Below are 13,668 nucleotides of genomic sequence, written 5' to 3'. Positions count from 1 at the left end.
CAAATATTTAGACATGTCATAAAATCTTTTTTATTACATAGATTTTTGATGTATAAAATAGACTTTGAAAATATGAAGGAATTTAAATTCTGTTTTTCTTTTTGTGCAATGCATTTACATTTGAGTTTAGATAAACTGGAGATAATCTTGAAAATTGATGTTTGCAAATTAAAAACATTTTTGGAAGATAATACTAAATGTTTTCAGTACTGTGCAGTGCAATATGCTACATGAACAGCAAAATATCATCCTTATGGACATATTTTTTAAAAAGGGATCAAACTTACCAAGAACCTGTTGTGTATTGCAGGAGTTTGCTGATGCAATATTCCACCTGGTGCGAGAGAAATACACAGAGCTGGCCGGCTGCTCCTCACTTCTGCACGCGCGTCACAAAGGCCTAGCGGGCATCGTCATGACCAGAGGTATGGCATCATTTCAATCGGCCTGTGAATTATTTAAGAAGTTCAATAAGGGAAAAGAAGTCTCTGTGTATCCTCTGAGTGTGGAGCTTTGTATGAAATATTTAGTACTTTATCACCTGTGAAAAATCAACAGACAAAGATGCACATATATCGGAAAAAGTATTCAACGAGCAGTCAAAGAAATGATTTACAGGCAATGCAGGTCTTGGGTTGTTGTTGTTGTTTTAGAACAATATTAAAGGTGATGTGTGTATGTTTTAATAGGTTAAAATACTTTCCCTCATCCCAGATTTATATTCCACGTCAACTATAAGTCATTCATTAAGGTGCAAGTGCTGTGGCTCTGTGGCACTATCAAAACATTGTTATTAGTTTAAGCATCCAATCAGCTTGACTATAGCAACAACTCAACCAATGGCATAGCTTCGGTGTGTGTAGTCTGACCAATAGCAGACTGGGGGAAAGTGTTTGGGAAACCTGTTTATAAACGGGTCTGTCTTTTTTTGCACTTTTATATGGACACTGACAGCTTTCATTTTAGATTTTAACTTTTGAATTTTACATTCTCTGAAGAAAATGTTTGGTTGCATGTGCAAAGCTACAACACTAGACGTGGTCATTGGTGTGTTGCAATGTGTTTATTGAAAAGGCATTTTTAGGTTGTTGCTAGTGTGTTGTAGGTGCTCACTGGGGTGTTCTGAGTTCATCCACCAGATGAAAATCACAATGATTCAGTCCATATAACTAATGGTGTGGGAGAAGTTGCCAATGGTTAATATATAGTAGGAGTGGGGGAAATAACACATTAATTTCTGCTATACAAAAGCTAAATGCAAAAAAAACAATTATAATGGTTTTATTTGAATATTATTTAATTTCACTTGAATTAAAAGTTCTGTAATTGGTAATAAATAATCAATAAAAACAATATAACAATTAACATTTTAGGCCTGGCTTTAGTACGGCAATACTGAATTGCTATGATTACTAATTTTACCTTATTTTTAGAGGCATCCGTATCAATATTAGTATCAGTGATACTGACCTTCATTCAAAGTGCTTAGTTAAAAAGATACCATTATACAAATATCAAATATTTAAAACACTGTTTTTATGTTGTTTCCTCTTTCATTTGGATAATCTGTGTGATTATCTGTGTGAAGTGGAAACAAGTGGTAAGGTTTTTGCCATTAATCACGATCAGGGTTTGACATTAACCTTTTTGCTCACCAGTCACTGTGACTAGTGGTTTTCCAAAGTTACAAGCCACTCAGCATTTTCACTGGCCACAATTTGGACATCAAAACCATGGGGAAAAACTGCCATATAGATATTTTTTAATATTATCTCATAATTTGTTAGCAGGAATATTAGGATGCTGTCACTTTAACCCTTTAAGGTACTACTCAACCGTTTGGTAGACCCCACTTTAAGTCACTATATTTAATTGAAAAATGCATCAAGCTTAACTCAACCTGAATGAGTCATCTCTATTGTTTGGTGTAGTTGTGCAATGCTAAAAAAATCCACTAGATGGCGCTGTGTCTGTGAGCAGCATGCCTTTTTATTGTTCCTTCAAACAGCATGTGACACAGCAAAAATTTACTCATCCTTTGATGACGCATATCGGCGGGACTTTTAAAGGTAAAACTATTTTGTTGACATATTATCGTTTCAGAGGAGATGTTAAACAGAATTATGTAACTTAATTAAACAAAAATAAGTCTTATAAGGGTCAAATAATTTTTTCAAAAAATGCTCTACCAAACGGTTGAGTAGTACTTTTAGGGTAGAGAAGTTAGCTAATGTTGGTAAAATTAGCTAATGTTGGTAAAATTAGCTATTTACAATGAACAAAAGGGTTAGTGTTGGTAAAATGATACATTTAATATTATTAAATTACATATTTGATGAAAAATATTTGATCAATATAGTATCTCAAGATAGTATCTCGTGGCCTCGAGATAGCAACTCGTGGCCTCGAGATAGCAACTCGTGGCCTCGAGATAGCAACTCGTGGGCTCAAGGTAGTAACTCGTGGCCTCAAGATAGTATCTCGTGGCCTCAAGATAGTATCTCGTGGCCTCAAGATAGTATCTCGTGGCCTCGAGATAGTAATTTGTGGCCTCGAGATAGCAACTCGTGGGCTCAAGGTAGTAACTCGTGGCCTCAAGATAGTATCTCGTGGCCTCAAGATAGTATCTCGTGGCCTCAAGATAGTATCTCGTGGCCTCGAGATAGTAATTTGTGGCCTCGAGATAGCAACTCGTGGCCTCAAGATAGCAACTCGTAGTCTCAAGATAGTAATTTGTGGCCTCGAGATAGTAATTCGTGGCCTTGAGATAGTAATTTGTGGCCTCGAGATAGCAACTCGTGGCCTCAAGATAGCAACTCGTAGTCTCAAGATAGTAATTTGTGGCCTCGAGATAGTAACTCGTGGCCTCAAGATACTAACTCGTAGTCTCAAGATAGTAATTTGTGGCCTCGAGATAGTAATTCGTGGCCTTGAGATAGTAACTCGTGGCCTCGAGATAGTAATTTGTGGCCTCGAGATAGTAACTCGTGGCCTCAAGATAGTATCTCGTGGCCTCAAGATAGTAACTCGTGGCCTCAAGGTAGTAACTCGTGGCCTCAAGATACTAACTCGTAGTCTCAAGATAGTAATTTGTGGCCTCGAGATAGTAATTTGTGGCCTCGAGATAGAAATTTGTGGCCTTGAGATACTAACTCGTGGCTTCAAGATACTAACTCGTGGCTTCAAGATAGTAACTCGTGGCCTCGAGATAGCAACTCGTGGCCTCGAGATAGCAACTCGTGGGCTCAAGGTAGTAACTCGTGGCCTCAAGATAGTATCTCGTGGCCTCAAGATAGTATCTCGTGGCCTCAAGATAGTATCTCGTGGCCTCGAGATAGTAATTTGTGGCCTCGAGATAGCAACTCGTGGCCTCAAGATAGCAACTCGTGGCCTCAAGGTAGTAACCCGTGGCCTCAAGGTAGTAACTCGTGGCCTCAAGATACTAACTCGTAGTCTCAAGATAGTAATTTGTGGCCTCGAGATAGTAATTCGTGGCCTTGAGATAGTAACTCGTGGCCTCGAGATAGTAATTTGTGGCCTCGAGATAGTAACTCGTGGCCTCAAGATAGTATCTCGTGGCCTCAAGATAGTAACTCGTGGCCTCAAGGTAGTAACTCGTGGCCTCAAGATACTAACTCGTAGTCTCAAGATAGTAATTTGTGGCCTCGAGATAGTAATTTGTGGCCTCGAGATAGAAATTTGTGGCCTTGAGATACTAACTCGTGGCTTCAAGATACTAACTCGTGGCTTCAAGATAGTAACTCGTGGCCTCAAGATAGTAACTCGTGGCCTCAAGATAGTATCTCGTGGCCTCAAGATAGTATCTCGTGGCCTCAAGACAGTAACTCGTGGCCTCAAGATAGTAATTCGTGGCCTCGAGATAGTAATTCGTGGCCTCGAGATAGTAATTCGTGGCCTCGAGATAGTATCTCGTGGCCTCGAGATAGTATCTCGTGGCCTCGAGATAGTAATTTGTGGCCTCTAGATAGTATCTCGTGGCCTCGAGATAGTATCTCGTGGCCTCGAGATAGTATCTCGTGGCCTCGAGATAGTAATTTGTGGCCTCTAGATAGTAATTGGTGGCCTCGAGATAGTAACTCGTGGCCTCGAGATAGTAATTTGTGGCCTCGAGATAGTAATTGGTGGCCTCGAGATAGTAATTTGTGGCCTCGAGATAGTAATTGGTGGCCTCGAGATAGTATCTCGTGGCCTCGAGATAGTAACTTGTGGTCTCAAGATAGTAACAAAATCTTGAGGCCACGAGTTACTATCCTGAGGCCACAAGATAGTTATAATAATTTTTTTTTGACAAAGTGGGACTTGGGGGGGCTCCGTACTAATCAAATCTTGGTTGAAGTTTTGCACCAGCACACACACACACACACACACACACACACACACACACACACACACTCTTGATGTGTTTGGAGCCATCAATAGCAACCATCAGATTTTTTATTGGTCAAGAAATTGCACTTAATATGACTTGTTCTGAATGTTGTTCTTTTACTATGAACAGACATCTCAACCGTTTGGTAGAGCACTGTATCTAAAATACTGTAGGATCTAATTTAAAAAAAAATATTGATTGTTGTTATTGTTATCATAATTGAATAAAAAATGCAAAGAAATAATTTTTCCTTTGCTTTTTTCATGGTGCGTACCTTAAAGGGTTAAGAGCCATTATACTGTTACACATGCATTTTCTTTCTCAACTGTTTACGTTCATTTAAAACATAACTTGTTTATGTGAATACTCGCCAAGATCGGCATTTTGACATCATTTTGTGTGTATTTGACTGTTTAATCGCAATTAGCAGTGAAAAAGAACTCAATTTAGTGCTGAGAGGCGGCTTTATGTGCCGCACTTTGGGTGTGGGCACGAAATCTGCGGGAATGAGTAAAATTATGTGCAATACGCGCAATCCCACGCTGAAATTCAAGCCCTGTAACAGCAACATTTATCCGGAGCAAATGAAATGAGTGAGTGAGTGGAGGCGGGTTTGTGTGTAACTCACTGATGAGAGAGAGAGAAAGAACAGCTGGTATCCTGTATCTATTCTGTGGAAAATGAGTATTGGAAAGTGTTTCAGATATTTCAGTATATCAATATGTTTAGAAAAACACTGCATTGCACTTAGTTTATTATTTCAGATGCCTTTTTAAAAGAGTACAATTGAAATACACAGGGTTAATGTCAAACCCTGATCACGATTAATTGCAGAAACCAGAGCGATTTAATATTTAGGGTTAGTGGTTTAAATTTGAACCCCAAGTATAAACAATAGTGATACTTGCCTTATCCCATATTGGTATTTAATGGTTTATTGTTGCTAGTATATACAGTATATATCCCACGATGAGTTAAAACAGCCTAGTTGACTAGCAGTGAAAGGTTGGCGCGATGTTTCAATGTGTTTGTGTAAGACGCAGCTGCAGGCTTTCAGGAGTCACTGCAGGATCGGTATCAAGTTTTTCTTTTGAAGACCACAGCTCATCAGTTTAGACTTCAGTGAGATCTGACCTAATCCCTGTCCTCGCTGCTCTGTCTCCCTCTTTCTCTCCTTCTCTCAGCTCCGTCTGCCTCACAGTAATTGCAGAGCATGTTTATTAAGACTGTTATCTTCAAAGATCCAGACGTCGGTGCCCAAGAATTTGTGGCAGGCGAGCAGACACGCAAACTTGACAGAAACACTAGGGGTTCTGTTCACTGCTCTTTGAGCATCTATTGAATCTTTTAGACTGGCACGGGCACCGGTGGAATATTAATGCGGGTCCAACTTTGAACCGCGGGACTTTCGCAGAGGGAGTCATAACCTGAGCGAGAGTGCTTCTCACAAGACTCTTATTGGATTATTTCATCTGGTAACGTAAAAGAAACAGACACCGCTTGAATCAGATGGTGCGTAATCGTATTTCAGCCAGGCGCAGTACGGATGCTGGGAGACTGGGTTTTGAACATCAGATGCACAGTTAGGCTGGTAAAGGGAACCAATCATGTCTGCTTCCACATTTGGAGAACAGATGATTGTGTTTAGAGCAATTCAGAAGTGGAAAGACTGATTTCTATGCTGGAAAAAGGGTCTGAAAAGTTTTCTTGTTATGTGGCATCACGACAAAATTGCATTTTATTCCACATTTAGCATTCGCCAGTTTCACAAATCGCAGTGATTTTCCTAGATATTCATGTAAATGCGATGTCGAATGTGCACTTATGCTAGCCTTGATGTTCCGATAATTTCAAACTTCATCATTTAGAGGAAACATGGTGGGATAATATGGAAATGCAGTCAACAAATTTCTTCACATTTTTTCAGTCAAAGATTCAATATTTAACAGTGATAATACAATTTATTTAGTCTGTTTTTGTAGATAAAGCTCATTCTCTAATCATATCGTTTTATATAAGCGTGCCATATTTGCTCAAAGGTTTCCTTGCGGTGGGAATTATCTCTGGAACACAATTTGTTAAATGGTGATGATTCTGTACACCATTTTGACCTCATTTGATATTCAAACATTTTAACATGCAAGACCAACTTGTAAAGGATCAGTTCATGAGCCTCTTTATTCCTAATGGCATGTAAATGACTTGGTAGATGATGACCTCGGCCATTTGCTTTACCCCTGAAGAAGATACGTTTAATGCAAATTCATCAATTTTCAGTAATAATCGCTTTCTGCATATTTTTTTTTAACCAAAATATACTGTGCCCATCCAATCCAATATGGTAGTTAGACCTCCCAAAGCAGAGTACGCATAAAAACCCATCTAATGATTCCTTGTGATTTGATGGCCTCATAAAGAAGCTGATGAACTGCATTCTTTCTTTCCTTGTTGTGCGAAACAAAACTCATTTAGAAAATGTGGGGTTAATGATGCTTACTAAGCTCATATCAGCACATGGGCTTCCCCTGACAGACCTCCACTAGAGTGACCCATGTGCCGATGAAGAGTGTCTTCAGTGGAGTCCTCACTTTCCACTCGCTGATTATCACTGGATATGACACTTTTTTATGAATCTGGTGCAAGTTTGTGAAGGTTAGAGGCCTTAGAACATTTCTTGTTGCTTTTTCATAGATAAAGTTTACAATTGTATTTTTGTAGTCTGTAGAATGCATTTATAAAATCAATTGTATACTATATCAATTAATGTATTACAATGTATAAACAATATATGCAATATATAAAATCTCATTGATGTACATTACTTTTAAATCTTGTTAAAATATAACAAAAATGATCCATCAGGCATTTGAGGAACATTTATTTGCTCATCTCTCAATCATCATTGTATTGCTTTGCATTGTATGAGTTTGATCATGAAAACAAGCATTTAAATATCATCTTACTAAGAGCAATACTATATAATTAGAGAATAATACTATTGGGAGAAATAGTGACAACTGATATTTAAATGCTTTTTATCTGTTATACTGTTATCTCACTGATTTACATTACAAACATCAGAATTTCATCTTACATTTGACCAAATAAATAACAACATCTGCTCCATATAGCATATTTTTACTCCATTTGGGCCTCTGAATAAAATGTGGCTGTTTTTCCTCCTCGAGTGTGAGATCCATATTATCATAGATTGCATGGTTAAGCTGCAAAGGTAAAGTATAAATTAAAATTATTGTGACCGATGTGAAGGGGGAGGAGAATTTATTCGTGCGTTGCGTTATTCGATAAAACTCTTCCGCATAGGATACACCTGTGTATCCTCGCTCATAACTCCTCGGGAAGCCTCCTCGACTCCTCGCGGTGCAATTAGAGAATTGAGATGTCCTTCAAGATAGCTGAGCTCGATCGGTTTCCGGATCATAGGATGGAGGACGGAGGAGAGAGGAGACGAGGAGGGATATTGAGAAGTACCCATAGGCCCTGTCCCAAATGGCGCACTTCATGAGGACTTTCGGTCTTGTGGACTTAAATTGCGCGTGCTCGCTGAGTCTACGAGTCCGTAGGCCGTCCCATTCAGCATTTTAGCGATCTGAAGTGTGCTCAGCGGCGCCCCCTTTGGACCCTTGAAGCGGTCTTCCGCGAAGCCCGCATAGATGCAGGCTCCACACACTTTAACTACCCAGGAATCCTTTCGAAAGGCCAGTCAGACAACGGATGGGAGGAGATTTCGCTCACGGACAATTGTTGACATGGCTGAGAAGAAAATATTACGGTTTTTATGACCTAGATGTACATTTTACCAGTTGTTACCTACAGTTTATACAAACATTATTGTCATCGAGCAGTGGTTGATGTCTCATACATAATAATAGCGCATTGAATAATACGATCGCATTATGATTCATCAAATAAATAGAAGCGAATGTCAGGGCTTTACTGAGTCATATATAAACACAGTATAAATATTGAAACCTGTAAATTCATCTGAAACTCATGCACATTTTCATTATGTGTTAAAACTGTAATCTTAGTTCAAATGGAACATTATGTATTATTATGTACAACAACTGTATACATCATTTAAAGTCCAACTGAAATCAAAATTGACCCTATTTACTTTGTTAGCGCATATTACTAGTCTTGTGGTGAACAATTAATCCGTGCAAGTTAAAACACAGAAAAAAATTGTTTGCCGTCGTGATCTTTAATCAAAGTCTGAAAAGTTACTTCCGGTCTGGAATGGCGTCCCTTCTCTGATGACGTAGGTTTGAGGACTTGGGTTGAGAAATGCTTAACCACTCCCCTCAAACCGTTAGTCTGTAATGAGCGAGAGATGGAGAGGAGGAGCGCTAGAGTAAAACCCTGCCCTCTGTTCAATATTCCGTTTCACTGGGAAATACGTCACAGCACTGGAGAAAAGTCGTTTGCAACTTCCGGTTCACGCGGACTTTAAATAAGCATGATATATCTATTGTCTAATGCCCATGTGGCATGCACAATATCAAAATATAGAACTGTAAAAGCCGGCTGTGTAGTTGACATGGAGATAAGACGTCGGAACGCAAAATTGTGATTTCTCCTGTCCAACAACAACCAGACCGTTATTTCCGGCGTGACGATTGAGTCTGTCCCAAAATACCTCTCAATGCGCCCTCGTGGACTCACGCCAAGGGCTCTATAGGTCTGCACTACATGACGTCACCAAAGTGTGGACTCTGAGGAAGTCCACAAGTCCGGAGTGTGCCATTTGGGACAGGGCCATAGTGTTGAGCATTCTTCTCCTGCATCCTATTCTTCTGTGATCCAGAATGGCTGAACAGCTGAAAAGTAAAGGCGTGAATTAGCATTTCCTTCAGCCTGAGGATTATTCATTGAATTTATTTCCAAAAATATAACTTTTTTGTTGTTATTAAAAAGCAAAAAAGCAAGCCCGGCCAAGGTAAGAAAAAGTAATGCAAAGTAATGAAACGAATTTATAACTTATATTTAAATTTGAAGACTTTTGAATTTATAAACTTTCTATAAAAACGCAATTATTATTATTATTTATTGTGTGTTTATTTTATGAAACCTTGCCAAGTATGTGGAACAACCATTTTATAAAAGTAATAAGCGCGGTAAAGCCGTGATTTACAGTGAATTTAGAACGGCTAAGGGGGTTTTAGGCCTCTTAGCTGTTCAAAATTCACTGTAAATCACGGCTACACGGGGCTTACTGCTTTATTCTATGTTAGCCATAAAAGACTGATATATCAAATATAATTCTCAACAAAAAAAAATAAAAATTGTATGTATATTTTGTCTAAGGAATCAATAAACTGTTCCATTTAAAATGGACTATTATTTCATATCACCCCTTATAGGGTTAAATCTAAAACTTTTTCAGCAAATTCATATTTTTTGACAATAAGGTGAGTTGTTCCCAGTATAGTGCATGTCTTTCGGCACACCTGCCTTTGATACTGTGCTGTTCTCTTTCCTCTTCTTCACACAGCGGTCTACTGAAGGGTAAAGAGAGCGCCAGTCATGTTCACATCCAGGCTGTTTGCCTTTGTACCCACTTCACTGGCACAATGTGCTTTCTCTGAGATGTTGATGATTATTGCTGTTCTAAAAGCAGCAGTGCCCACAGGCCTTTCCACCCCCACACACCGAGAGAAGAGCCTTTACAACAATTTCATGCCGGTACAGAGAGAAATTACTACACACTCTCTTTTATTTCTCTCTGCCATCACCAGATTGATCTAAACTATCATTAAATGGAACAGCATGGAGAGAACAGACTTGGAAGGTGTGGTGCTTTGGGCCTTTTAACTTTCATTTTTTTCTAGAAAGTGTTTTTGCTGTTGGGGATTGTTGAATAAAGATGCCTGAACACACAAACCTGGGCATGCTGGGACCCTGCTGTGCTCTGTACCAATGCATGCTGGGATTTTTTCAGGTAAGGCAGGAGAAGACCGGGCAGAACCAGCTGGCTTTAGCCTTCAGAGGAGCATTTGGGACGTTTGGGTCGGTCTTTGATGAATGGAAAGGTTGAGTTCATCTAATAGTGTGCGAACAGTAGAACATAACTCATTGTAATGGTTTATTGCTGGACGGCTGCACTGTTTTCCTCGAGGATTTATTTTCCCTGGAGTTCCAGGAATCTCTTTTCCCTCTATGCTTGTCACATGCAACAGTAGTGCTGTCAGGACTGTCAATAATGTGCTGTAATGCTTGATTTATTAGGAATATGTTAGATGGTTCACACAAAAGAAAATTTTATATTTTGAAGAATGTTAATAATACCCTCTTCTATAAAAATGACAATGCACATATTTTGTAATAAATATCCTGATCAGGACTTGAATCAGCCTGAAGGGGTTGTATTCGCTATAACAACCGCCTCGCTCTACATTATCCCGGTTATTACATGGCTACCTACCAAATAATTCAATAATTTGACACAAAATATTGATTTAAAGAGGAGTTTATTGATTTAAAAACGATTGTATTGCTTCCACTAAAGAAAATAGTCTGTTCCGTCTCTACGGTTAGAATCCTGCGTCCATAGCAACGCTCTGTTTTTCATGGCAACGGTGTGTTATACTTCGCAGCGGATTGTTATCAAGAAATAACAGACCGCTTTCTACATTAGAATTCAACCAAGCCATGTAATAAATATATATAGTAGCCGGGCTTGGGAAAAAAGGAGAGAAAACACGCAAGTTGTTAAACCCAGAGGGTGTGCTTTATTTCTTGTGCAACAGTGAGGATTGAAGGAGGATTGGTGCTCTTGTGCTTCTGTTGTGAGAGTGCTGGAGAAAGTGGAGTGAAGACTGCAAACTTCAGCCAGACAGCAGGGAGTTAGCTTGACCAGCAGAGAGTTCTATCAAGGCTTCTAGGTTCCTTCTCATTAATCACTCTCTGTAAGAGAAAAGGGTAAACAGATGTTAGTGAATGTCTGGAAGAGCAAAAACTCCACTGGCCTATCTTTACTGGTGTTTATTCCAATATTATCTGCCTGCAGAGCCGGAGGCTGCATTTTCAGGACCCCACTTCTAGGACCGCATTTCTAGGACCCTAGTTTTTTGTGACAGCGCCACCTACCGACTCGGAGAACCGCAGTCTCAGGAACGCATTTCCAGGACCCTAGTTGTGCCAGGCAGTATTTCCACCCACCCAGTTTTAACTACATTAGAGTTTTACAGTTTTATTACACCCAAATACTACTTTATTTATTGCAATTAAACCTGGTTCCTAGGAATGTTGAGAAATTATTGGGTCTAGCATAATATAATTACTCAAGTAAAATAAACAAGGAATCATGTTATAGTCTTTTCAGTCACTAGATCGACCACATTTTCAAGTATAGAGGGAAGACAAGGATGACTCTGGGGGTAGATTGTGTATATTTTACAAAATAATATATCACACCTCAACTTGAACACACTAAATATTTTACAAAATAATATATAACAACTGAACTTGCACACACAAAATATTTTACAAAATAATATATAATAACTGAACTTGCACACACAAAATATTTTACAAAATAATATATAATAACTGAACTTGAACACACACAAAAACAAATTTGTTCATGATGTGGACCACAAACAGAACTTCATGGACAACATCATCACTGACTCCTAAGAGAGAGAGAGAGAGAAAGAGAAGTGAATTAAATAAGGAACATTTAGTTGAACATGTTCTACTCTTTAATTTTTTTTTCTTAGTTACCAAACAGTGCACACATATCAATTAATGTTCATAATACTATTATTGCATACTGTTCAAAGATTTGAAAAAAAAAAGGTTTTGATGTTGTGGGAACAAAGGTTCTAGAAACACTCATGTCAATAAAGAGAAATCCATCTCAATTGAGAAATCTGAATAGAAATAACATTGACACGACTTTTTTTCTGACCATATATATATATATATTATATAATATATAATATATAAATATTATAAGATTAATATTAATATATAAATATATTTATTATATATATTATATATAATATATATATATAATATATATAATAAATATATTATATATAATATATATATATATATAATATGTATAATCAATATATTATATATATTATTAATATAATATATATATTTATAATATATAAATATTATAATATTATATTATAAGATAATATAATATAAATATATATATATATATATATATATATATATATATATATATATATATACACACACACACATTTACATATGTATATAATATTTAAAGCACACATTATAAAACCATGTCAAAATGAAGAGACGCATGTAGACGCATACTACACATAACATGTATTGTGGGTAACGTTAAACAGGCTGACTGTGAGCACGTGACAGTGAAAACATTAAGATTATTTTAACTGAATTAAAATGGAAGAACAATGAGTAATTAACAAGCTTTCAGAACGAACATGCTACAGTTTTATTGTGCTGTCAATAAGTCAACACAGGCTTATCACGCAACAGTTCCGTTAAATGAACGTGCTAACAATTCATTTTCAAGCAACAGTTCCGTTAAATGAACGTGCTAACAATTCATTTTCAAGCAACAGTTCCGTTAAATGAACGTGCTAACAATTCATTTTCAAGCAACAGTTCCGTTAAATGAACGTGCTAACAATTCATTTTCAAGCATTAGAGGCTAAATACTATGGCTATGCATTCAAGACTATTTATTTAGCAAATCACCATCACGTTTGCAACGTTAACTTTCCAATTAAATGCATCGCAATTGTAAAAATTTATTCGCATTTGATACTCACACTCTGATTGTCATCCATCTTCGCTGGTCCTCTAATTCGGTAGGTGGCGCTGTCACTAAAAACCTAGGGTCCTAGAAATGCGGTCCTAAAAGTGGGGTCCTGAAAATGCAGCCTCCGGCTCTGCAGGCAGACCCTACTCGTTTATTCACCTTATTCCGGAAGTAGCACTGGGTGGCGCCATCCGCGTAATCTCACTTCCTGTTTTAGCTACTTAGTGCTTTGTTTGCCCTGGTCCAATCTGTTATCTGCCTTGATAGACTATAATATTATAGCCAAATGCGTTGGCCTATGGTTATTAACAACTGCTGCAACGTACTAAAGTACATTTCACTTGAAGCTTTTGAAACAATGCCACAATCAAATTATTTAATAGCTGTGTCTTTCTAATAGCTATTACTTAGTTATGAAGATGTGCAGAAACACTACTACATCTAAAGTTTGAAACATTATTCCACCACAGTTTGTTTGCTTAATCACCAG

General features: G+C 37.9%; 1 protein-coding gene across 1 annotated transcript in view; it reads left to right on the top strand.

The window, feature by feature from the left end:
- The window catches only part of adarb2 (adenosine deaminase RNA specific B2 (inactive)), a 204,569-nt gene that overhangs the window by 167,792 nt on the left and 23,109 nt on the right, over nucleotides 1–13,668 (top strand). Inside the window, exon 4 of the mRNA XM_081353001.1 lies at nucleotides 311–425. Within this exon, the coding sequence (XP_081209127.1) occupies nucleotides 311–425 (115 nt within the window). The remainder of the gene's footprint in view (nucleotides 1–310; nucleotides 426–13,668) is intronic.

The sequence above is a fragment of the Scardinius erythrophthalmus genome, assembly GCF_964197995.2.
Source record: "Scardinius erythrophthalmus genome assembly, chromosome: 22".
In the NCBI taxonomy this organism is placed as follows: domain Eukaryota; kingdom Metazoa; phylum Chordata; class Actinopteri; order Cypriniformes; family Leuciscidae; genus Scardinius; species Scardinius erythrophthalmus.
The sequence above is the reverse complement of the archived record's forward strand: the minus strand, read 5'-3'. Positions and strand labels throughout refer to the sequence as shown.